This window comes from Eubalaena glacialis, chromosome 18, assembly GCF_028564815.1.
Source record: "Eubalaena glacialis isolate mEubGla1 chromosome 18, mEubGla1.1.hap2.+ XY, whole genome shotgun sequence".
In the NCBI taxonomy this organism is placed as follows: domain Eukaryota; kingdom Metazoa; phylum Chordata; class Mammalia; order Artiodactyla; family Balaenidae; genus Eubalaena; species Eubalaena glacialis.
Genome location: NC_083733.1, coordinates 29,480,207 through 29,504,685, shown reverse-complemented (window position 1 = coordinate 29,504,685; position 24,479 = coordinate 29,480,207). Strand labels below are relative to the sequence as shown.

The 24,479-nt window shown below is 58.1% G+C and overlaps 5 protein-coding genes across 5 annotated transcripts; all 5 read right to left on the bottom strand.

The window, feature by feature from the left end:
* Positions 1–1,207: 1,207 nt before the first annotated feature.
* On the bottom strand, positions 1,208–2,872 carry LOC133078106 (metallothionein-1E). Its single transcript, XM_061173012.1, has 3 exons — positions 2,766–2,872; positions 2,124–2,189; positions 1,208–1,392 (listed from the first exon to the last, which is right to left on the bottom strand). The coding sequence occupies exons 1-3, from the start codon at positions 2,791–2,793 to the stop codon at positions 1,301–1,303; spliced, it is 186 nt and encodes a 61-aa protein (XP_061028995.1). The 5' UTR covers positions 2,794–2,872; the 3' UTR covers positions 1,208–1,300.
* A 3,742-nt stretch (positions 2,873–6,614) lies between these two features.
* Positions 6,615–8,272, bottom strand: LOC133078081 (metallothionein-1E). The gene is made up of 3 exons (XM_061172973.1): positions 8,166–8,272; positions 7,524–7,589; positions 6,615–6,799 (listed from the first exon to the last, which is right to left on the bottom strand). Exons 1-3 carry the CDS (start codon positions 8,191–8,193, stop codon positions 6,708–6,710), a joined length of 186 nt encoding a protein of 61 aa, XP_061028956.1. The 5' UTR covers positions 8,194–8,272; the 3' UTR covers positions 6,615–6,707.
* A 3,741-nt stretch (positions 8,273–12,013) lies between these two features.
* Positions 12,014–13,678, bottom strand: LOC133078005 (metallothionein-1E). The gene is made up of 3 exons (XM_061172852.1): positions 13,572–13,678; positions 12,930–12,995; positions 12,014–12,198 (listed from the first exon to the last, which is right to left on the bottom strand). Exons 1-3 carry the CDS (start codon positions 13,597–13,599, stop codon positions 12,107–12,109), a joined length of 186 nt encoding a protein of 61 aa, XP_061028835.1. The 5' UTR covers positions 13,600–13,678; the 3' UTR covers positions 12,014–12,106.
* Positions 13,679–17,409: 3,731 nt separating this feature from the next.
* On the bottom strand, positions 17,410–19,073 carry LOC133078082 (metallothionein-1E). The gene is made up of 3 exons (XM_061172974.1): positions 18,967–19,073; positions 18,325–18,390; positions 17,410–17,594 (listed from the first exon to the last, which is right to left on the bottom strand). The coding sequence occupies exons 1-3, from the start codon at positions 18,992–18,994 to the stop codon at positions 17,503–17,505; spliced, it is 186 nt and encodes a 61-aa protein (XP_061028957.1). The 5' UTR covers positions 18,995–19,073; the 3' UTR covers positions 17,410–17,502.
* Positions 19,074–22,816: 3,743 nt separating this feature from the next.
* On the bottom strand, positions 22,817–24,479 carry LOC133078080 (metallothionein-1E). The gene is made up of 3 exons (XM_061172972.1): positions 24,373–24,479; positions 23,731–23,796; positions 22,817–23,001 (listed from the first exon to the last, which is right to left on the bottom strand). Exons 1-3 carry the CDS (start codon positions 24,398–24,400, stop codon positions 22,910–22,912), a joined length of 186 nt encoding a protein of 61 aa, XP_061028955.1. The 5' UTR covers positions 24,401–24,479; the 3' UTR covers positions 22,817–22,909.

The following is a 24,479-nucleotide window of genomic DNA, read 5'->3' as shown; positions in this document are numbered from 1 at the left end:
ACACAGGGCACCTGTGGCCCATCTTGGTCCTGACTTCTGAGCCTCTTGTCTCCTCTTTCTCTTGGAGTGCCCATCAAATAGGAATTCCCTCCCCAGACCGCCAGGGGGCCCAGCACCTGAAATATATTACCTGTTCCCTCAGCACACACGTCTCGCTAATAAACACCACCAGGCCCTCCGCACTGCAGCGGCACCATCACTCTGCAGAGGAACACGTGAAGTCCTCCTTCTGAAACCAAGTCTCCGGGAAACGGCTGGGAAATTCCCACCAAACAAATCCAAATCACTTTCGGGGTGTCAGGTAGCCACGGGCTGGATTTTGAGGGAAGGGAAGATGTCAGCCTGATCTAGGGAGGAGCTTGCGAAGATTCGGAGCCAAGCCCCTGCAGGGAGCTGTCAGGGGTGGCGAGTGTGGTGTCAGTGGCCCTGGGCGAGCCAAGACTGATGTTCCCTGTGGGGAGGCAGGGGGCAGAGCTGCTCCAGGCGTGTGTGGTCCACACAGTGGGACATCTGTGAAGTGTTGCCGGGACTCAAGCACACATTCAATGTATGTGCAGCATATGAGAGCCTCTAATTTTCAGAATTGCTCCTCCACGTGTTAAGGTGATTTTACGTGTTGAAGGGAAAAATGGGTTTCACATATCGTGTCCTTTTACATTTTTTCTTAGCGATTCTTTTTACTGACCAGGGTTAAAACTGTGGCAGAAAATACAAATAGGTCTTTCCAGGGTGTGTTAGACGCAAGCCCCGTGTAGAAGTCAAACAAGAGGGGTGTGGGATTCCATCCCCTCTGGGTACTTTTCCAGGCTCTCATCACCGAGGACTGAGTTTGGCAGGGGCCCCCAGACAAGGAAAGTGAGAAACGGACAACTTTCTCTGCAATCCATACTCCTAAGGGGAATAGAGGGAGCGCGTCCTCTGTGTGTCCGATGCCCTGTGTCATCCGGGCGAGGCTTTCCTTTGGAGCTGAGAAAGTGAAGCTGAAATTAACCTTAGCGGCTAAGACGCTCCGTGTGTGTGTGTTTTGGGGGGTGGGGGGGTGGGGGGGTACTCTTTGGTCCAGAGCCGAGGTCTCTGCACTTCCGGTCCAGTTCCCCACGCCAGCCCTGCTGGGCACGGAGTCTCTTTGTCCAAGACAGACAAAGGAAGACAGAGCCAGAATAAAGTCAACAACTTTTATTACAACTCACATATTTGATAGAAAAAGGAATGTAGCGTCAGGTCCGGTTGTATGAAAATCGGTAAAATGCAGGTTCGTCCTGGTTGCTCTGTTGACAGCCGGGGCAGGCTCTCGGCGACATCAGGCACAGCAGCTGCACTTGTCCGAGGCCCCTTTGCAGACGCAGCCCTGGGCACACTTGGCGCAGCCCACGGGGCAGCAGGAGCAGCAGCCTGGGGAAGCAAGGGCAGCGTGCGGTCGGACCACGCGTTCTCCGGAACCACCCTTCCCAACAGCAGGCCTGGCCCCAGCTGCCCTCAGGCCCAGACCCTGAGTTTAGGACGGTGTCCTCTGTCCTGAGGTAATTGCTCTCAGACACTAGGTTCAGGTTGCCTGCCCCATCTGTGCCCAGGACAGGGCACAGAGCCTTGGAGAGACAGTGAGCAGGGCCTCTGGGGACAAGAGAAAGCCAGCGCCCAGCACCATCAGTGATGTGAGCAAAGTCCTCAGGATCAAAGTGGAGGCAAACCCCTGACAGAGCAGCTCCCGCTCGGGATAGGGAAGCTCTGGGCTGCTTCGACAGGAAGGGGCTGCCCCAGGTCCGAGAAGCCACACACGGTCACTAGTTCACGTCCCTAAAGTGCTTCAGTCCCTGAGAGGATTCAGAAGCGTGACTCAGGAGGCAGGAGGACTAGTTCTAGTGACAGGTCTGAGGTTGTTTGTTAATGATCCGTCGGAGCCTCAGTCTCCCTGTTCTCTAGTGAGCGCCTGGGTCTCGGTCATCTCGAAGGCGATTCCAGCTCTGATTGTGAATCCCTTCCTGGTGACCGGGCGGGGGGGGGGGGGGGGGGGGCGGAGTGCCGGGAAGTTTGGTCACTGTCCTGCTCCTGCCTGCTGAGCTCTGGGCTCCCTGCTCGCACTCAGCCCAGACCCCGCATTCCCAGAGAAGGCCCCGCACACTCACTCTTCTTGCAGGAGGTGCATCTGCAGGCTTTGCAGGTGCAGGAGCCAGCGCAGCTGCAGGAGCCGCCTGCCAGGAAGGGAAAGGCCCGCGGTGAGCAGGGAGAGGGATGCAGGAGCTACAGCAGACGGTCAGCAATGCCTCCCTGAGCCCTCCTCCTCTGTCAGGACCCAGCCCTGGGAGCTCGTGTCCACTCAGGCGGATAGAGAAGCCCCAGCTCCTCTCTTCTGGTCCAAGGAGAGTAGGTCCCCTCCTGATGGACTCCACAGGGAAGGTCCCAGGCTCCAGACCCAGCCCAGGCTGACTGGGGCTGGGGGCCAGGGCTCATGGCCTGAAGCCCAAAGAGGCAATGTCCCCTCCTCCCATCAAGTCCTGGCAGCTCCGAGGCCTCCTCCAAACACTGGGTCCCGGTCTAGCAGTCCCCTGACCAGCTGGGTGACCTCAAGAAGGACAGCCTGGAGCCTCCGTGCCCTCAGTGTTAACGGAGAGGCAAAGGGAGACTGACATGCTGTCAGGAGCCTGGCTACCAAGAAAGCCCTGGACCCGTGACAGGAGTCTTCCTGAGCTCAAACTCAAAACCCTCCCTTCTCGTCCTGTGCCTGGGAAGGGGGGGCATCCTAAGGCTCAAAGCCAGGGCTCCCTTACCAGTGGGGCAGGAGCACTTGGGGTCCATCTGGAGGAGAAGTGAGGCCCGAGGTCCAAAGCAAGGGGCGCAGCCGCTTCACTGGTCCGGTGGGGGGCGTGTGGGAGCCAGGAGCCCGTGGGCTCAGTTATAGGCCGAGGAGGCGGCCCGGGCGCAGAGGCCCCGCCCCCGCCTTGCACCCGCCCCGCGGATCAGCGACCGCGCCCGCGCCCGCGCCCGCGCCCGCGCCGCCCGCAGCGCCCTGGGCCGGGCTGTGAGCAACACGCGGGGCCGAGCGCACGATTCCACTTCGGTGCCGGCTGGAGCGGAGGAACCGGGTGCCGTGCGGTAAGCGGTGTCCCACCACCCCCCCCCCGGCCGCCCCTTCCCAACGTGCCCGACGGGAGCAGCCACCCTGTTGCCGGGTTGTGCAGGAATCCAGCTCCCGCGTCCTCCGGTCTTGCCCGCCCCAGGCCCCGCGCCGCCGGCCTCCGGGTCGCCGTTTCCTGCAGCCTGAGAACAGCCCCCGCCTCCACGCTCGTGTCCCTGGCTTGGCCGGAGCCGGGGAGCGGTGTCAGGGACCGCAGGCGCATGTGACCCTCACCGCCGTTTCGCCCACCCCGTGTGTCCCCAGGCGTTGCCAGCCCCGGTCCCCACCACGGTCCTTTGGACGCATTTTTCCGCTACCGTCTCCTGTAACCGCCCCGCGATGAACATTGCCTTCAGCCGCTCGTCGTCACTTGTGTTTTCCTTTCCTGGAGGGATCATGGCACATTTCTCCGGGGGCTCCTTTGCCTAAACTTTCCAGGGGCGCTCCTCACCGTAGCCGGTCCACTCCACGCCAGGGTGGAGGTTCCCTGATCATGGGATGCTCCCCAGGGAAGGCATCATTGTAGGTGATAGGCAGACCTGGCATGAAATAACAAAGCGAGACAAGTGGAGAGTTCCCTTTGAGTAGTCCTGACAGTTACACACCATGGAGTCCATGCCAAGCCTTGTTAATCACTTTTGCTCTTTGCATTGGCACACCAACCCGGAAGGGAGATAGTAGCCAGGAGCCCGTTTCCCAAAGGCCAAACTACCTACAGTACGAGGAGGCTACCGTAAAGGCAGGCACACGGTGCTGGGGAGTGGTGCCCTGCTTCTGTGTTTTTGTCGCTTCGCAGCTGAAAGAGAGAGTCAGTGAGAAAGCTCCCCTTTGGCCCAGAGCTGTGTCTTCAGCCCGGCTCTACCGTGTCCAGCTCAATCCTGGGGCGGGGGGGGGGGGGGGGACCGAAGTGACAGAATAGGAATGTATTTATGATTTTGTGGCTACCTTCTGACTCTCTCCTTCAGTAGTGTTCAGGAGGTTTCTTTTGGTATAACATATTTCAGAAAATCACTGAAAAGAAAATGGTAAGGAAATCCTGGTGCAGGTGACAGCAGAGATGGCAGGATCCTTCTGTATCTGTTAGGAGGACACCGACTGTCTTGCTCACGGCTTTCTATCTGTAGTGTCTGTCAATGGCTCTTTGCGTGAAGGGAGGATAACTCCCTCAGGGGAAGTGGTCCCATGCTCACAGGGTTGATGAGGACGAGCCAGAACACAGAGCTAAACACACCATCCTTGCTTGCGTGTCTGGAAGGAGAACAATGTCTCCTAGGCTAATGATAACAAATACATAAATAAATAGGTGATACGATAGATTACTCACTGAGTGCCCAGTATATTCTGACATTCTTTGCGTGTATTCAATTCTTTCATCCCGAGAGCCAGACACTATGTTTTTGCCCTTTAGAGCAGAGGAGACTGAGCCACAGAGAGGTTATGTCCCATGGCTATATGTGACCCAGGTGGGACTGGCCCTCCTGCAGGCTGACTGCAGCCCCCCGCCCAACCGGACACCATGTCATCCCATGAAAGGTGAGGACACTGAACACCTGGCCCAGAGGCAGCAGTGGGAAAGCACTGAGCAGCTGGCAGTCAGAACCCTCTGCACAGCTCTGTGACCTCTCTGGGCTTCAGCCTCCCACCTCTGCAGCCAGGAGCACAGCTGGACTGTCTCCGAAGACCCTTGCGGCCCTGAAAAAGGAGAGGCCGGATTCAGCCTCCAGTGATGTCATAAGCGGCACCATGTGGCCGGGAGGTGAGACAGCTGCAGTGTAGGTTTAGTCCTTTGAGTATAGGCTGTGTGCCCTTGGGTAGGTTGCTTAACCTCTCTGGAATTGGCACCATCGCTCCAGACCATGCAGGTTCACTGAGTCTGTCCAAATGCTGTGGCGGTGACTCGTTCCATGGGGCTTGTTGGAGGAGATCCCCACGCCCTCTGGCACTGGATAAGCAAGGTTCCTATCCATCTCTGCCCTCACCATGAGCTTGCTTGCAAACCAGGGAGCCTTCCTCCAGGAGCTTGTTGGGAGCTAAAGGGTTCTCTGTGCACAAATGTCAGTGTGGAGATAGGGATCATAAAGGACACCGTTCGGGAAGCCCCAGCTAGGAGCCAGGCCACTATCTGGCTTATTCCCCCTCTTGGAAATTAATCTTTTTTATAGAAAGGAGGAAATGAAATCTCAGAGAGTATCAGTGACTTGCCAGGTCAGGAAGTGGCACGGTGGCTGTGAACCTGGGTGCCTGACACCAGCACCCACGCACGCAGCACGGGCCGGCTCCCGAAATGCCCTCTTCACACAGGGCACCTGTGGCCCATCTTGGTCCTGACTTCTGAGCCTCTTGTCTCCTCTTTCTCTTGGAGTGCCCATCAAATAGGAATTCCCTCCCCAGACCGCCAGGGGGCCCAGCACCTGAAATATATTACCTGTTCCCTCAGCACACACGTCTCGCTAATAAACACCACCAGGCCCTCCGCACTGCAGCGGCACCATCACTCTGCAGAGGAACACGTGAAGTCCTCCTTCTGAAACCAAGTCTCCGGGAAACGGCTGGGAAATTCCCACCAAACAAATCCAAATCACTTTCGGGGTGTCAGGTAGCCACGGGCTGGATTTTGAGGGAAGGGAAGATGTCAGCCTGATCTAGGGAGGAGCTTGCGAAGATTCGGAGCCAAGCCCCTGCAGGGAGCTGTCAGGGGTGGCGAGTGTGGTGTCAGTGGCCCTGGGCGAGCCAAGACTGATGTTCCCTGTGGGGAGGCAGGGGGCAGAGCTGCTCCAGGCGTGTGTGGTCCACACAGTGGGACATCTGTGAAGTGTTGCCGGGACTCAAGCACACATTCAATGTATGTGCAGCATATGAGAGCCTCTAATTTTCAGAATTGCTCCTCCACGTGTTAAGGTGATTTTACGTGTTGAAGGGAAAAATGGGTTTCACATATCGTGTCCTTTTACATTTTTTCTTAGCGATTCTTTTTACTGACCAGGGTTAAAACTGTGGCAGAAAATACAAATAGGTCTTTCCAGGGTGTGTTAGACGCAAGCCCCGTGTAGAAGTCAAACAAGAGGGGTGTGGGATTCCATCCCCTCTGGGTACTTTTCCAGGCTCTCATCACCGAGGACTGAGTTTGGCAGGGGCCCCCAGACAAGGAAAGTGAGAAACGGACAACTTTCTCTGCAATCCATACTCCTAAGGGGAATAGAGGGAGCGCGTCCTCTGTGTGTCCGATGCCCTGTGTCATCCGGGCGAGGCTTTCCTTTGGAGCTGAGAAAGTGAAGCTGAAATTAACCTTAGCGGCTAAGACGCTCCGTGTGTGTGTGTTTTGGGGGGTGGGGGGGTGGGGGGGTACTCTTTGGTCCAGAGCCGAGGTCTCTGCACTTCCGGTCCAGTTCCCCACGCCAGCCCTGCTGGGCACGGAGTCTCTTTGTCCAAGACAGACAAAGGAAGACAGAGCCAGAATAAAGTCAACAACTTTTATTACAACTCACATATTTGATAGAAAAAGGAATGTAGCGTCAGGTCCGGTTGTATGAAAATCGGTAAAATGCAGGTTCGTCCTGGTTGCTCTGTTGACAGCCGGGGCAGGCTCTCGGCGACATCAGGCACAGCAGCTGCACTTGTCCGAGGCCCCTTTGCAGACGCAGCCCTGGGCACACTTGGCGCAGCCCACGGGGCAGCAGGAGCAGCAGCCTGGGGAAGCAAGGGCAGCGTGCGGTCGGACCACGCGTTCTCCGGAACCACCCTTCCCAACAGCAGGCCTGGCCCCAGCTGCCCTCAGGCCCAGACCCTGAGTTTAGGACGGTGTCCTCTGTCCTGAGGTAATTGCTCTCAGACACTAGGTTCAGGTTGCCTGCCCCATCTGTGCCCAGGACAGGGCACAGAGCCTTGGAGAGACAGTGAGCAGGGCCTCTGGGGACAAGAGAAAGCCAGCGCCCAGCACCATCAGTGATGTGAGCAAAGTCCTCAGGATCAAAGTGGAGGCAAACCCCTGACAGAGCAGCTCCCGCTCGGGATAGGGAAGCTCTGGGCTGCTTCGACAGGAAGGGGCTGCCCCAGGTCCGAGAAGCCACACACGGTCACTAGTTCACGTCCCTAAAGTGCTTCAGTCCCTGAGAGGATTCAGAAGCGTGACTCAGGAGGCAGGAGGACTAGTTCTAGTGACAGGTCTGAGGTTGTTTGTTAATGATCCGTCGGAGCCTCAGTCTCCCTGTTCTCTAGTGAGCGCCTGGGTCTCGGTCATCTCGAAGGCGATTCCAGCTCTGATTGTGAATCCCTTCCTGGTGACCGGGCGGGGGGGGGGGGGCGGAGTGCCGGGAAGTTTGGTCACTGTCCTGCTCCTGCCTGCTGAGCTCTGGGCTCCCTGCTCGCACTCAGCCCAGACCCCGCATTCCCAGAGAAGGCCCCGCACACTCACTCTTCTTGCAGGAGGTGCATCTGCAGGCTTTGCAGGTGCAGGAGCCAGCGCAGCTGCAGGAGCCGCCTGCCAGGAAGGGAAAGGCCCGCGGTGAGCAGGGAGAGGGATGCAGGAGCTACAGCAGACGGTCAGCAATGCCTCCCTGAGCCCTCCTCCTCTGTCAGGACCCAGCCCTGGGAGCTCGTGTCCACTCAGGCGGATAGAGAAGCCCCAGCTCCTCTCTTCTGGTCCAAGGAGAGTAGGTCCCCTCCTGATGGACTCCACAGGGAAGGTCCCAGGCTCCAGACCCAGCCCAGGCTGACTGGGGCTGGGGGCCAGGGCTCATGGCCTGAAGCCCAAAGAGGCAATGTCCCCTCCTCCCATCAAGTCCTGGCAGCTCCGAGGCCTCCTCCAAACACTGGGTCCCGGTCTAGCAGTCCCCTGACCAGCTGGGTGACCTCAAGAAGGACAGCCTGGAGCCTCCGTGCCCTCAGTGTTAACGGAGAGGCAAAGGGAGACTGACATGCTGTCAGGAGCCTGGCTACCAAGAAAGCCCTGGACCCGTGACAGGAGTCTTCCTGAGCTCAAACTCAAAACCCTCCCTTCTCGTCCTGTGCCTGGGAAGGGGGGGCATCCTAAGGCTCAAAGCCAGGGCTCCCTTACCAGTGGGGCAGGAGCACTTGGGGTCCATCTGGAGGAGAAGTGAGGCCCGAGGTCCAAAGCAAGGGGCGCAGCCGCTTCACTGGTCCGGTGGGGGGCGTGTGGGAGCCAGGAGCCCGTGGGCTCAGTTATAGGCCGAGGAGGCGGCCCGGGCGCAGAGGCCCCGCCCCCGCCTTGCACCCGCCCCGCGGATCAGCGACCGCGCCCGCGCCCGCGCCCGCGCCCGCGCCGCCCGCAGCGCCCTGGGCCGGGCTGTGAGCAACACGCGGGGCCGAGCGCACGATTCCACTTCGGTGCCGGCTGGAGCGGAGGAACCGGGTGCCGTGCGGTAAGCGGTGTCCCACCACCCCCCCCCCGGCCGCCCCTTCCCAACGTGCCCGACGGGAGCAGCCACCCTGTTGCCGGGTTGTGCAGGAATCCAGCTCCCGCGTCCTCCGGTCTTGCCCGCCCCAGGCCCCGCGCCGCCGGCCTCCGGGTCGCCGTTTCCTGCAGCCTGAGAACAGCCCCCGCCTCCACGCTCGTGTCCCTGGCTTGGCCGGAGCCGGGGAGCGGTGTCAGGGACCGCAGGCGCATGTGACCCTCACCGCCGTTTCGCCCACCCCGTGTGTCCCCAGGCGTTGCCAGCCCCGGTCCCCACCACGGTCCTTTGGACGCATTTTTCCGCTACCGTCTCCTGTAACCGCCCCGCGATGAACATTGCCTTCAGCCGCTCGTCGTCACTTGTGTTTTCCTTTCCTGGAGGGATCATGGCACATTTCTCCGGGGGCTCCTTTGCCTAAACTTTCCAGGGGCGCTCCTCACCGTAGCCGGTCCACTCCACGCCAGGGTGGAGGTTCCCTGATCATGGGATGCTCCCCAGGGAAGGCATCATTGTAGGTGATAGGCAGACCTGGCATGAAATAACAAAGCGAGACAAGTGGAGAGTTCCCTTTGAGTAGTCCTGACAGTTACACACCATGGAGTCCATGCCAAGCCTTGTGAATCACTTTTGCTCTTTGCATTGGCACACCAACCCGGAAGGGAGATAGTAGCCAGGAGCCCGTTTCCCAAAGGCCAAACTACCTACAGTACGAGGAGGCTACCGTAAAGGCAGGCACACGGTGCTGGGGAGTGGTGCCCTGCTTCTGTGTTTTTGTCGCTTCGCAGCTGAAAGAGAGAGTCAGTGAGAAAGCTCCCCTTTGGCCCAGAGCTGTGTCTTCAGCCCGGCTCTACCGTGTCCAGCTCAATCCTGGGGCGGGGGGGGGGGGGGGACCGAAGTGACAGAATAGGAATGTATTTATGATTTTGTGGCTACCTTCTGACTCTCTCCTTCAGTAGTGTTCAGGAGGTTTCTTTTGGTATAACATATTTCAGAAAATCACTGAAAAGAAAATGGTAAGGAAATCCTGGTGCAGGTGACAGCAGAGATGGCAGGATCCTTCTGTATCTGTTAGGAGGACACCGACTGTCTTGCTCACGGCTTTCTATCTGTAGTGTCTGTCAATGGCTCTTTGCGTGAAGGGAGGATAACTCCCTCAGGGGAAGTGGTCCCATGCTCACAGGGTTGATGAGGACGAGCCAGAACACAGAGCTAAACACACCATCCTTGCTTGCGTGTCTGGAAGGAGAACAATGTCTCCTAGGCTAATGATAACAAATACATAAATAAATAGGTGATACGATAGATTACTCACTGAGTGCCCAGTATATTCTGACATTCTTTGCGTGTATTCAATTCTTTCATCCCGAGAGCCAGACACTATGTTTTTGCCCTTTAGAGCAGAGGAGACTGAGCCACAGAGAGGTTATGTCCCATGGCTATATGTGACCCAGGTGGGACTGGCCCTCCTGCAGGCTGACTGCAGCCCCCCGCCCAACCGGACACCATGTCATCCCATGAAAGGTGAGGACACTGAACACCTGGCCCAGAGGCAGCAGTGGGAAAGCACTGAGCAGCTGGCAGTCAGAACCCTCTGCACAGCTCTGTGACCTCTCTGGGCTTCAGCCTCCCACCTCTGCAGCCAGGAGCACAGCTGGACTGTCTCCGAAGACCCTTGCGGCCCTGAAAAAGGAGAGGCCGGATTCAGCCTCCAGTGATGTCATAAGCGGCACCATGTGGCCGGGAGGTGAGACAGCTGCAGTGTAGGTTTAGTCCTTTGAGTATAGGCTGTGTGCCCTTGGGTAGGTTGCTTAACCTCTCTGGAATTGGCACCATCGCTCCAGACCATGCAGGTTCACTGAGTCTGTCCAAATGCTGTGGCGGTGACTCGTTCCATGGGGCTTGTTGGAGGAGATCCCCACGCCCTCTGGCACTGGATAAGCAAGGTTCCTATCCATCTCTGCCCTCACCATGAGCTTGCTTGCAAACCAGGGAGCCTTCCTCCAGGAGCTTGTTGGGAGCTAAAGGGTTCTCTGTGCACAAATGTCAGTGTGGAGATAGGGATCATAAAGGACACCGTTCGGGAAGCCCCAGCTAGGAGCCAGGCCACTATCTGGCTTATTCCCCCTCTTGGAAATTAATCTTTTTTATAGAAAGGAGGAAATGAAATCTCAGAGAGTATCAGTGACTTGCCAGGTCAGGAAGTGGCACGGTGGCTGTGAACCTGGGTGCCTGACACCAGCACCCACGCACGCAGCACGGGCCGGCTCCCGAAATGCCCTCTTCACACAGGGCACCTGTGGCCCATCTTGGTCCTGACTTCTGAGCCTCTTGTCTCCTCTTTCTCTTGGAGTGCCCATCAAATAGGAATTCCCTCCCCAGACCGCCAGGGGGCCCAGCACCTGAAATATATTACCTGTTCCCTCAGCACACACGTCTCGCTAATAAACACCACCAGGCCCTCCGCACTGCAGCGGCACCATCACTCTGCAGAGGAACACGTGAAGTCCTCCTTCTGAAACCAAGTCTCCGGGAAACGGCTGGGAAATTCCCACCAAACAAATCCAAATCACTTTCGGGGTGTCAGGTAGCCACGGGCTGGATTTTGAGGGAAGGGAAGATGTCAGCCTGATCTAGGGAGGAGCTTGCGAAGATTCGGAGCCAAGCCCCTGCAGGGAGCTGTCAGGGGTGGCGAGTGTGGTGTCAGTGGCCCTGGGCGAGCCAAGACTGATGTTCCCTGTGGGGAGGCAGGGGGCAGAGCTGCTCCAGGCGTGTGTGGTCCACACAGTGGGACATCTGTGAAGTGTTGCCGGGACTCAAGCACACATTCAATGTATGTGCAGCATATGAGAGCCTCTAATTTTCAGAATTGCTCCTCCACGTGTTAAGGTGATTTTACGTGTTGAAGGGAAAAATGGGTTTCACATATCGTGTCCTTTTACATTTTTTCTTAGCGATTCTTTTTACTGACCAGGGTTAAAACTGTGGCAGAAAATACAAATAGGTCTTTCCAGGGTGTGTTAGACGCAAGCCCCGTGTAGAAGTCAAACAAGAGGGGTGTGGGATTCCATCCCCTCTGGGTACTTTTCCAGGCTCTCATCACCGAGGACTGAGTTTGGCAGGGGCCCCCAGACAAGGAAAGTGAGAAACGGACAACTTTCTCTGCAATCCATACTCCTAAGGGGAATAGAGGGAGCGCGTCCTCTGTGTGTCCGATGCCCTGTGTCATCCGGGCGAGGCTTTCCTTTGGAGCTGAGAAAGTGAAGCTGAAATTAACCTTAGCGGCTAAGACGCTCCGTGTGTGTGTGTTTTGGGGGGTGGGGGGGTGGGGGGGTACTCTTTGGTCCAGAGCCGAGGTCTCTGCACTTCCGGTCCAGTTCCCCACGCCAGCCCTGCTGGGCACGGAGTCTCTTTGTCCAAGACAGACAAAGGAAGACAGAGCCAGAATAAAGTCAACAACTTTTATTACAACTCACATATTTGATAGAAAAAGGAATGTAGCGTCAGGTCCGGTTGTATGAAAATCGGTAAAATGCAGGTTCGTCCTGGTTGCTCTGTTGACAGCCGGGGCAGGCTCTCGGCGACATCAGGCACAGCAGCTGCACTTGTCCGAGGCCCCTTTGCAGACGCAGCCCTGGGCACACTTGGCGCAGCCCACGGGGCAGCAGGAGCAGCAGCCTGGGGAAGCAAGGGCAGCGTGCGGTCGGACCACGCGTTCTCCGGAACCACCCTTCCCAACAGCAGGCCTGGCCCCAGCTGCCCTCAGGCCCAGACCCTGAGTTTAGGACGGTGTCCTCTGTCCTGAGGTAATTGCTCTCAGACACTAGGTTCAGGTTGCCTGCCCCATCTGTGCCCAGGACAGGGCACAGAGCCTTGGAGAGACAGTGAGCAGGGCCTCTGGGGACAAGAGAAAGCCAGCGCCCAGCACCATCAGTGATGTGAGCAAAGTCCTCAGGATCAAAGTGGAGGCAAACCCCTGACAGAGCAGCTCCCGCTCGGGATAGGGAAGCTCTGGGCTGCTTCGACAGGAAGGGGCTGCCCCAGGTCCGAGAAGCCACACACGGTCACTAGTTCACGTCCCTAAAGTGCTTCAGTCCCTGAGAGGATTCAGAAGCGTGACTCAGGAGGCAGGAGGACTAGTTCTAGTGACAGGTCTGAGGTTGTTTGTTAATGATCCGTCGGAGCCTCAGTCTCCCTGTTCTCTAGTGAGCGCCTGGGTCTCGGTCATCTCGAAGGCGATTCCAGCTCTGATTGTGAATCCCTTCCTGGTGACCGGGCGGGGGGGGGGGGGGGGCGGGCGGAGTGCCGGGAAGTTTGGTCACTGTCCTGCTCCTGCCTGCTGAGCTCTGGGCTCCCTGCTCGCACTCAGCCCAGACCCCGCATTCCCAGAGAAGGCCCCGCACACTCACTCTTCTTGCAGGAGGTGCATCTGCAGGCTTTGCAGGTGCAGGAGCCAGCGCAGCTGCAGGAGCCGCCTGCCAGGAAGGGAAAGGCCCGCGGTGAGCAGGGAGAGGGATGCAGGAGCTACAGCAGACGGTCAGCAATGCCTCCCTGAGCCCTCCTCCTCTGTCAGGACCCAGCCCTGGGAGCTCGTGTCCACTCAGGCGGATAGAGAAGCCCCAGCTCCTCTCTTCTGGTCCAAGGAGAGTAGGTCCCCTCCTGATGGACTCCACAGGGAAGGTCCCAGGCTCCAGACCCAGCCCAGGCTGACTGGGGCTGGGGGCCAGGGCTCATGGCCTGAAGCCCAAAGAGGCAATGTCCCCTCCTCCCATCAAGTCCTGGCAGCTCCGAGGCCTCCTCCAAACACTGGGTCCCGGTCTAGCAGTCCCCTGACCAGCTGGGTGACCTCAAGAAGGACAGCCTGGAGCCTCCGTGCCCTCAGTGTTAACGGAGAGGCAAAGGGAGACTGACATGCTGTCAGGAGCCTGGCTACCAAGAAAGCCCTGGACCCGTGACAGGAGTCTTCCTGAGCTCAAACTCAAAACCCTCCCTTCTCGTCCTGTGCCTGGGAAGGGGGGGCATCCTAAGGCTCAAAGCCAGGGCTCCCTTACCAGTGGGGCAGGAGCACTTGGGGTCCATCTGGAGGAGAAGTGAGGCCCGAGGTCCAAAGCAAGGGGCGCAGCCGCTTCACTGGTCCGGTGGGGGGCGTGTGGGAGCCAGGAGCCCGTGGGCTCAGTTATAGGCCGAGGAGGCGGCCCGGGCGCAGAGGCCCCGCCCCCGCCTTGCACCCGCCCCGCGGATCAGCGCCCGCGCCCGCGCCCGCGCCGCCCGCAGCGCCCTGGGCCGGGCTGTGAGCAACACGCGGGGCCGAGCGCACGATTCCACTTCGGTGCCGGCTGGAGCGGAGGAACCGGGTGCCGTGCGGTAAGCGGTGTCCCACCACCCCCCCCCCGGCCGCCCCTTCCCAACGTGCCCGACGGGAGCAGCCACCCTGTTGCCGGGTTGTGCAGGAATCCAGCTCCCGCGTCCTCCGGTCTTGCCCGCCCCAGGCCCCGCGCCGCCGGCCTCCGGGTCGCCGTTTCCTGCAGCCTGAGAACAGCCCCCGCCTCCACGCTCGTGTCCCTGGCTTGGCCGGAGCCGGGGAGCGGTGTCAGGGACCGCAGGCGCATGTGACCCTCACCGCCGTTTCGCCCACCCCGTGTGTCCCCAGGCGTTGCCAGCCCCGGTCCCCACCACGGTCCTTTGGAAGCATTTTTCCGCTACCGTCTCCTGTAACCGCCCCGCGATGAACATTGCCTTCAGCCGCTCGTCGTCACTTGTGTTTTCCTTTCCTGGAGGGATCATGGCACATTTCTCCGGGGGCTCCTTTGCCTAAACTTTCCAGGGGCGCTCCTCACCGTAGCCGGTCCACTCCACGCCAGGGTGGAGGTTCCCTGATCATGGGATGCTCCCCAGGGAAGGCATCATTGTAGGTGATAGGCAGACCTGGCATGAAATAACAAAGCGAGACAAGTGGAGAGTTCCCTTTGAGTAGTCCTGACAGTTACACACCATGGAGTCCATGCCAAGCCTTGTGAATCACTTTTGCTCTTTGCATTGGCACACCAACCCGGAAGGGAGATAGTAGCCAGGAGCCCGTTTCCCAAAGGCCAAACTACCTACAGTACGAGGAGGCTACCGTAAAGGCAGGCACACGGTGCTGGGGAGTGGTGCCCTGCTTCTGTGTTTTTGTCGCTTCGCAGCTGAAAGAGAGAGTCAGTGAGAAAGCTCCCCTTTGGCCCAGAGCTGTGTCTTCAGCCCGGCTCTACCGTGTCCAGCTCAATCCTGGGGCGGGGGGGGGGGGGGGGGACCGAAGTGACAGAATAGGAATGTATTTATGATTTTGTGGCTACCTTCTGACTCTCTCCTTCAGTAGTGTTCAGGAGGTTTCTTTTGGTATAACATATTTCAGAAAATCACTGAAAAGAAAATGGTAAGGAAATCCTGGTGCAGGTGACAGCAGAGATGGCAGGATCCTTCTGTATCTGTTAGGAGGACACCGACTGTCTTGCTCACGGCTTTCTATCTGTAGTGTCTGTCAATGGCTCTTTGCGTGAAGGGAGGATAACTCCCTCAGGGGAAGTGGTCCCATGCTCACAGGGTTGATGAGGACGAGCCAGAACACAGAGCTAAACACACCATCCTTGCTTGCGTGTCTGGAAGGAGAACAATGTCTCCTAGGCTAATGATAACAAATACATAAATAAATAGGTGATACGATAGATTACTCACTGAGTGCCCAGTATATTCTGACATTCTTTGCGTGTATTCAATTCTTTCATCCCGAGAGCCAGACACTATGTTTTTGCCCTTTAGAGCAGAGGAGACTGAGCCACAGAGAGGTTATGTCCCATGGCTATATGTGACCCAGGTGGGACTGGCCCTCCTGCAGGCTGACTGCAGCCCCCCGCCCAACCGGACACCATGTCATCCCATGAAAGGTGAGGACACTGAACACCTGGCCCAGAGGCAGCAGTGGGAAAGCACTGAGCAGCTGGCAGTCAGAACCCTCTGCACAGCTCTGTGACCTCTCTGGGCTTCAGCCTCCCACCTCTGCAGCCAGGAGCACAGCTGGACTGTCTCCGAAGACCCTTGCGGCCCTGAAAAAGGAGAGGCCGGATTCAGCCTCCAGTGATGTCATAAGCGGCACCATGTGGCCGGGAGGTGAGACAGCTGCAGTGTAGGTTTAGTCCTTTGAGTATAGGCTGTGTGCCCTTGGGTAGGTTGCTTAACCTCTCTGGAATTGGCACCATCGCTCCAGACCATGCAGGTTCACTGAGTCTGTCCAAATGCTGTGGCGGTGACTCGTTCCATGGGGCTTGTTGGAGGAGATCCCCACGCCCTCTGGCACTGGATAAGCAAGGTTCCTATCCATCTCTGCCCTCACCATGAGCTTGCTTGCAAACCAGGGAGCCTTCCTCCAGGAGCTTGTTGGGAGCTAAAGGGTTCTCTGTGCACAAATGTCAGTGTGGAGATAGGGATCATAAAGGACACCGTTCGGGAAGCCCCAGCTAGGAGCCAGGCCACTATCTGGCTTATTCCCCCTCTTGGAAATTAATCTTTTTTATAGAAAGGAGGAAATGAAATCTCAGAGAGTATCAGTGACTTGCCAGGTCAGGAAGTGGCACGGTGGCTGTGAACCTGGGTGCCTGACACCAGCACCCACGCACGCAGCACGGGCCGGCTCCCGAAATGCCCTCTTCACACAGGGCACCTGTGGCCCATCTTGGTCCTGACTTCTGAGCCTCTTGTCTCCTCTTTCTCTTGGAGTGCCCATCAAATAGGAATTCCCTCCCCAGACCGCCAGGGGGCCCAGCACCTGAAATATATTACCTGTTCCCTCAGCACACACGTCTCGCTAATAAACACCACCAGGCCCTCCGCACTGCAGCGGCACCATCACTCTGCAGAGGAACACGTGAAGTCCTCCTTCTGAAACCAAGTCTCCGGGAAACGGCTGGGAAATTCCCACCAAACAAATCCAAATCACTTTCGGGGTGTCAGGTAGCCACGGGCTGGATTTTGAGGGAAGGGAAGATGTCAGCCTGATCTAGGGAGGAGCTTGCGAAGATTCGGAGCCAAGCCCCTGCAGGGAGCTGTCAGGGGTGGCGAGTGTGGTGTCAGTGGCCCTGGGCGAGCCAAGACTGATGTTCCCTGTGGGGAGGCAGGGGGCAGAGCTGCTCCAGGCGTGTGTGGTCCACACAGTGGGACATCTGTGAAGTGTTGCCGGGACTCAAGCACACATTCAATGTATGTGCAGCATATGAGAGCCTCTAATTTTCAGAATTGCTCCTCCACGTGTTAAGGTGATTTTACGTGTTGAAGGGAAAAATGGGTTTCACATATCGTGTCCTTTTACATTTTTTCTTAGCGATTCTTTTTACTGACCAGGGTTAAAACTGTGGCAGAAAATACAAATAGGTCTTTCCAGGGTGTGTTAGACGCAAGCCCCGTGTAGAAGTCAAACAAGAGGGGTGTGGGATTCCATCCCCTCTGGGTACTTTTCCAGGCTCTCATCACCGAGGACTGAGTTTGGCAGGGGCCCCCAGACAAGGAAAGTGAGAAACGGACAACTTTCTCTGCAATCCATACTCCTAAGGGGAATAGAGGGAGCGCGTCCTCTGTGTGTCCGATGCCCTGTGTCATCCGGGCGAGGCTTTCCTTTGGAGCTGAGAAAGTGAAGCTGAAATTAACCTTAGCGGCTAAGACGCTCCGTGTGTGTGTGTTTTGGGGGGTGGGGGGGTGGGGGGGTACTCTTTGGTCCAGAGCCGAGGTCTCTGCACTTCCGGTCCAGTTCCCCACGCCAGCCCTGCTGGGCACGGAGTCTCTTTGTCCAAGACAGACAAAGGAAGACAGAGCCAGAATAAAGTCAACAACTTTTATTACAACTCACATATTTGATAGAAAAAGGAATGTAGCGTCAGGTCCGGTTGTATGAAAATCGGTAAAATGCAGGTTCGTCCTGGTTGCTCTGTTGACAGCCGGGGCAGGCTCTCGGCGACATCAGGCACAGCAGCTGCACTTGTCCGAGGCCCCTTTGCAGACGCAGCCCTGGGCACACTTGGCGCAGCCCACGGGGCAGCAGGAGCAGCAGCCTGGGGAAGCAAGGGCAGCGTGCGGTCGGACCACGCGTTCTCCGGAACCACCCTTCCCAACAGCAGGCCTGGCCCCAGCTGCCCTCAGGCCCAGACCCTGAGTTTAGGACGGTGTCCTCTGTCCTGAGGTAATTGCTCTCAGACACTAGGTTCAGGTTGCCTGCCCCATCTGTGCCCAGGACAGGGCACAGAGCCTTGGAGAGACAGTGAGCAGGGCCTCTGGGGACAAGAGAAAGCCAGCGCCCAGCACCATCAGTGATGTGAGCAAAGTCCTCAGGATCAAAGTGGAGGCAAACCCCTGACAGAGCAGCTCCCGCTCGGGATAGGGAAGCTCTGGGCTGCTTCGACAGGAAGGGGCTGCCCCAGGTCCGAGAAGCCACACACGGTCACTAGTTCACGTCCCTAAAGTGCTTCAGTCCCTGAGAGGATTCAGAAGCGTGACTCAGGAGGCAGGAGGACTAGTTCTAGTGACAGGTCTGAGGTTGTTTGTTAATGATCCGTCGGAGCCTCAGTCTCCCTGTTCTCTAGTGAGCGCCTGGGTCTCGGTCATCTCGAAGGCGATTCCAGCTCTGATTGTGAATCCCTTCCTGGTGACCGGGCGGGGGGGGGGGGGGGCGGGCGGAGTGCCGGGAAGTTTGGTCACTGTCCTGCTCCTGCCTGCTGAGCTCTGGGCTCCCTGCTCGCACTCAGCCCAGACCCCGCATTCCCAGAGAAGGCCCCGCACACTCACTCTTCTTGCAGGAGGTGCATCTGCAGGCTTTGCAGGTGCAGGAGCCAGCGCAGCTGCAGGAGCCGCCTGCCAGGAAGGGAAAGGCCCGCGGTGAGCAGGGAGAGGGATGCAGGAGCTACAGCAGACGGTCAGCAATGCCTCCCTGAGCCCTCCTCCTCTGTCAGGACCCAGCCCTGGGAGCTCGTGTCCACTCAGGCGGATAGAGAAGCCCCAGCTCCTCTCTTCTGGTCCAAGGAGAGTAGGTCCCCTCCTGATGGACTCCACAGGGAAGGTCCCAGGCTCCAGACCCAGCCCAGGCTGACTGGGGCTGGGGGCCAGGGCTCATGGCCTGAAGCCCAAAGAGGCAATGTCCCCTCCTCCCATCAAGTCCTGGCAGCTCCGAGGCCTCCTCCAAACACTGGGTCCCGGTCTAGCAGTCCCCTGACCAGCTGGGTGACCTCAAGAAGGACAGCCTGGAGCCTCCGTGCCCTCAGTGTTAACGGAGAGGCAAAGGGAGACTGACATGCTGTCAGGAGCCTGGCTACCAAGAAAGCCCTGGACCCGTGACAGGAGTCTTCCTGAGCTCAAACTCAAAACCCTCCCTTCTCGTCCTGTGCCTGGGAAGGGGGGGCATCCTAAGGCTCAAAGCCAGGGCTCCCTTACCAGTGGGGCAGGAGCACTTGGGGTCCATCTGGAGGAGAAGTGAGGCCCGAGGTCCAAAGCAAGGGGCGCAGCCGCTTCACTGGTCCGGTGGGGGGCGTGTGGGAGCCAGGAGCCCGTGGGCTCAGTTATAGGCCGAGGAGGCGGCCCGGGCGCAGAGGCCCCGCCCCCGCCTTGCACCCGCCCCGCGGATCAGCGCCCGCGCCCGCGCCCGCGCCCGCGCCCGCGCCGCCCGCAGCGCCCTGGGCCGGGCTGTGAGCAACACGCGGGGCCGAGCGCACGATTCCACTTCGGTGCCGGCTGGAGCGGAGGAACCGGGTGCCGTGCGGTAAGCGGTGTCCCACCACCCCCCCCCCGGCCGCCCCTTCCCAACGTGCCCGACGGGAGCAGCCACCCTGTTGCCGGGTTGTGCAGGAATCCAGCTCCCGCGTCCTCCGGTCTTGCCCGCCCCAGGCCCCGCGCCGCCGGCCTCCGGGTCGCCGTTTCCTGCAGCCTGAGAACAGCCCCCGCCTCCACGCTCGTGTCCCTGGCTTGGCCGGAGCCGGGGAGCGGTGTCAGGGACCGCAGGCGCATGTGACCCTCACCGCCGTTTCGCCCACCCCGTGTGTCCCCAGGCGTTGCCAGCCCCGGTCCCCACCACGGTCCTTTGGAAGCATTTTTCCGCTACCGTCTCCTGTAACCGCCCCGCGATGAACATTGCCTTCAGCCGCTCGTCGTCACTTGTGTTTTCCTTTCCTGGAGGGATCATGGCACATTTCTCCGGGGGCTCCTTTGCCTAAACTTTCCAGGGGCGCTCCTCACCGTAGCCGGTCCACTCCACGCCAGGGTGGAGGTTCCCTGATCATGGGATGCTCCCCAGGGAAGGCATCATTGTAGGTGATAGGCAGACCTGGCATGAAATAACAAAGCGAGACAAGTGGAGAGTTCCCTTTGAGTAGTCCTGACAGTTACACACCATGGAGTCCATGCCAAGCCTTGTGAATCACTTTTGCTCTTTGCATTGGCACACCAACCCGGAAGGGAGATAGTAGCCAGGAGCCCGTTTCCCAAAGGCCAAACTACCTACAGTACGAGGAGGCTACCGTAAAGGCAGGCACACGGTGCTGGGGAGTGGTGCCCTGCTTCTGTGTTTTTGTCGCTTCGCAGCTGAAAGAGAGAGTCAGTGAGAAAGCTCCCCTTTGGCCCAGAGCTGTGTCTTCAGCCCGGCTCTACCGTGTCCAGCTCAATCCTGGGGCGGGGGGGGGGGGGGGGGACCGAAGTGACAGAATAGGAATGTATTTATGATTTTGTGGCTACCTTCTGACTCTCTCCTTCAGTAGTGTTCAGGAGGTTTCTTTTGGTATAACATATTTCAGAAAATCACTGAAAAGAAAATGGTAAGGAAATCCTGGTGCAGGTGACAGCAGAGATGGCAGGATCCTTCTGTATCTGTTAGGAGGACACCGACTGTCTTGCTCACGGCTTTCTATCTGTAGTGTCTGTCAATGGCTCTTTGCGTGAAGGGAGGATAACTCCCTCAGGGGAAGTGGTCCCATGCTCACAGGGTTGATGAGGACGAGCCAGAACACAGAGCTAAACACACCATCCTTGCTTGCGTGTCTGGAAGGAGAACAATGTCTCCTAGGCTAATGATAACAAATACATAAATAAATAGGTGATACGATAGATTACTCACTGAGTGCCCAGTATATTCTGACATTCTTTGCGTGTATTCAATTCTTTCATCCCGAGAGCCAGACACTATGTTTTTGCCCTTTAGAGCAGAGGAGACTGAGCCACAGAGAGGTTATGTCCCATGGCTATATGTGACCCAGGTGGGACTGGCCCTCCTGCAGGCTGACTGCAGCCCCCCGCCCAACCGGACACCATGTCATCCCATGAAAGGTGAGGACACTGAACACCTGGCCCAGAGGCAGCAGTGGGAAAGCACTGAGCAGCTGGCAGTCAGAACCCTCTGCACAGCTCTGTGACCTCTCTGGGCTTCAGCCTCCCACCTCTGCAGCCAGGAGCACAGCTGGACTGTCTCCGAAGACCCTTGCGGCCCTGAAAAAGGAGAGGCCGGATTCAGCCTCCAGTGATGTCATAAGCGGCACCATGTGGCCGGGAGGTGAGACAGCTGCAGTGTAGGTTTAGTCCTTTGAGTATAGGCTGTGTGCCCTTGGGTAGGTTGCTTAACCTCTCTGGAATTGGCACCATCGCTCCAGACCATGCAGGTTCACTGAGTCTGTCCAAATGCTGTGGCGGTGACTCGTTCCATGGGGCTTGTTGGAGGAGATCCCCACGCCCTCTGGCACTGGATAAGCAAGGTTCCTATCCATCTCTGCCCTCACCATGAGCTTGCTTGCAAACCAGGGAGCCTTCCTCCAGGAGCTTGTTGGGAGCTAAAGGGTTCTCTGTGCACAAATGTCAGTGTGGAGATAGGGATCATAAAGGACACCGTTCGGGAAGCCCCAGCTAGGAGCCAGGCCACTATCTGGCTTATTCCCCCTCTTGGAAATTAATCTTTTTTATAGAAAGGAGGAAATGAAATCTCAGAGAGTATCAGTGACTTGCCAGGTCAGGAAGTGGCACGGTGGCTGTGAACCTGGGTGCCTGACACCAGCACCCACGCACGCAGCACGGGCCGGCTCCCGAAATGCCCTCTTCACACAGGGCACCTGTGGCCCATCTTGGTCCTGACTTCTGAGCCTCTTGTCTCCTCTTTCTCTTGGAGTGCCCATCAAATAGGAATTCCCTCCCCAGACCGCCAGGGGGCCCAGCACCTGAAATATATTACCTGTTCCCTCAGCACACACGTCTCGCTAATAAACACCACCAGGCCCTCCGCACTGCAGCGGCACCATCACTCTGCAGAGGAACACGTGAAGTCCTCCTTCTGAAACCAAGTCTCCGGGAAACGGCTGGGAAATTCCCACCAAACAAATCCAAATCACTTTCGGGGTGTCAGGTAGCCACGGGCTGGATTTTGAGGGAAGGGAAGATGTCAGCCTGATCTAGGGAGGAGCTTGCGAAGATTCGGAGCCAAGCCCCTGCAGGGAGCTGTCAGGGGTGGCGAGTGTGGTGTCAGTGGCCCTGGGCGAGCCAAGACTGATGTTCCCTGTGGGGAGGCAGGGGGCAGAGCTGCTCCAGGCGTGTGTGGTCCACACAGTGGGACATCTGTGAAGTGTTGCCGGGACTCAAGCACACATTCAATGTATGTGCAGCATATGAGAGCCTCTAATTTTCAGAATTGCTCCTCCACGTGTTAAGGTGATTTTACGTGTTGAAGGGAAAAATGGGTTTCACATATCGTGTCCTTTTACATTTTTTCTTAGCGATTCTTTTTACTGACCAGGGTTAAAACTGTGGCAGAAAATACAAATAGGTCTTTCCAGGGTGTGTTAGACGCAAGCCCCGTGTAGAAGTCAAACAAGAGGGGTGTGGGATTCCATCCCCTCTGGGTACTTTTCCAGGCTCTCATCACCGAGGACTGAGTTTGGCAGGGGCCCCCAGACAAGGAAAGTGAGAAACGGACAACTTTCTCTGCAATCCATACTCCTAAGGGGAATAGAGGGAGCGCGTCCTCTGTGTGTCCGATGCCCTGTGTCATCCGGGCGAGGCTTTCCTTTGGAGCTGAGAAAGTGAAGCTGAAATTAACCTTAGCGGCTAAGACGCTCCGTGTGTGTGTGTTTTGGGGGGTGGGGGGGTGGGGGGGTACTCTTTGGTCCAGAGCCGAGGTCTCTGCACTTCCGGTCCAGTTCCCCACGCCAGCCCTGCTGGGCACGGAGTCTCTTTGTCCAAGACAGACAAAGGAAGACAGAGCCAGAATAAAGTCAACAACTTTTATTACAACTCACATATTTGATAGAAAAAGGAATGTAGCGTCAGGTCCGGTTGTATGAAAATCGGTAAAATGCAGGTTCGTCCTGGTTGCTCTGTTGACAGCCGGGGCAGGCTCTCGGCGACATCAGGCACAGCAGCTGCACTTGTCCGAGGCCCCTTTGCAGACGCAGCCCTGGGCACACTTGGCGCAGCCCACGGGGCAGCAGGAGCAGCAGCCTGGGGAAGCAAGGGCAGCGTGCGGTCGGACCACGCGTTCTCCGGAACCACCCTTCCCAACAGCAGGCCTGGCCCCAGCTGCCCTCAGGCCCAGACCCTGAGTTTAGGACGGTGTCCTCTGTCCTGAGGTAATTGCTCTCAGACACTAGGTTCAGGTTGCCTGCCCCATCTGTGCCCAGGACAGGGCACAGAGCCTTGGAGAGACAGTGAGCAGGGCCTCTGGGGACAAGAGAAAGCCAGCGCCCAGCACCATCAGTGATGTGAGCAAAGTCCTCAGGATCAAAGTGGAGGCAAACCCCTGACAGAGCAGCTCCCGCTCGGGATAGGGAAGCTCTGGGCTGCTTCGACAGGAAGGGGCTGCCCCAGGTCCGAGAAGCCACACACGGTCACTAGTTCACGTCCCTAAAGTGCTTCAGTCCCTGAGAGGATTCAGAAGCGTGACTCAGGAGGCAGGAGGACTAGTTCTAGTGACAGGTCTGAGGTTGTTTGTTAATGATCCGTCGGAGCCTCAGTCTCCCTGTTCTCTAGTGAGCGCCTGGGTCTCGGTCATCTCGAAGGCGATTCCAGCTCTGATTGTGAATCCCTTCCTGGTGACCGGGCGGGGGGGGGGGGGGGGGGCGGAGTGCCGGGAAGTTTGGTCACTGTCCTGCTCCTGCCTGCTGAGCTCTGGGCTCCCTGCTCGCACTCAGCCCAGACCCCGCATTCCCAGAGAAGGCCCCGCACACTCACTCTTCTTGCAGGAGGTGCATCTGCAGGCTTTGCAGGTGCAGGAGCCAGCGCAGCTGCAGGAGCCGCCTGCCAGGAAGGGAAAGGCCCGCGGTGAGCAGGGAGAGGGATGCAGGAGCTACAGCAGACGGTCAGCAATGCCTCCCTGAGCCCTCCTCCTCTGTCAGGACCCAGCCCTGGGAGCTCGTGTCCACTCAGGCGGATAGAGAAGCCCCAGCTCCTCTCTTCTGGTCCAAGGAGAGTAGGTCCCCTCCTGATGGACTCCACAGGGAAGGTCCCAGGCTCCAGACCCAGCCCAGGCTGACTGGGGCTGGGGGCCAGGGCTCATGGCCTGAAGCCCAAAGAGGCAATGTCCCCTCCTCCCATCAAGTCCTGGCAGCTCCGAGGCCTCCTCCAAACACTGGGTCCCGGTCTAGCAGTCCCCTGACCAGCTGGGTGACCTCAAGAAGGACAGCCTGGAGCCTCCGTGCCCTCAGTGTTAACGGAGAGGCAAAGGGAGACTGACATGCTGTCAGGAGCCTGGCTACCAAGAAAGCCCTGGACCCGTGACAGGAGTCTTCCTGAGCTCAAACTCAAAACCCTCCCTTCTCGTCCTGTGCCTGGGAAGGGGGGGCATCCTAAGGCTCAAAGCCAGGGCTCCCTTACCAGTGGGGCAGGAGCACTTGGGGTCCATCTGGAGGAGAAGTGAGGCCCGAGGTCCAAAGCAAGGGGCGCAGCCGCTTCACTGGTCCGGTGGGGGGCGTGTGGGAGCC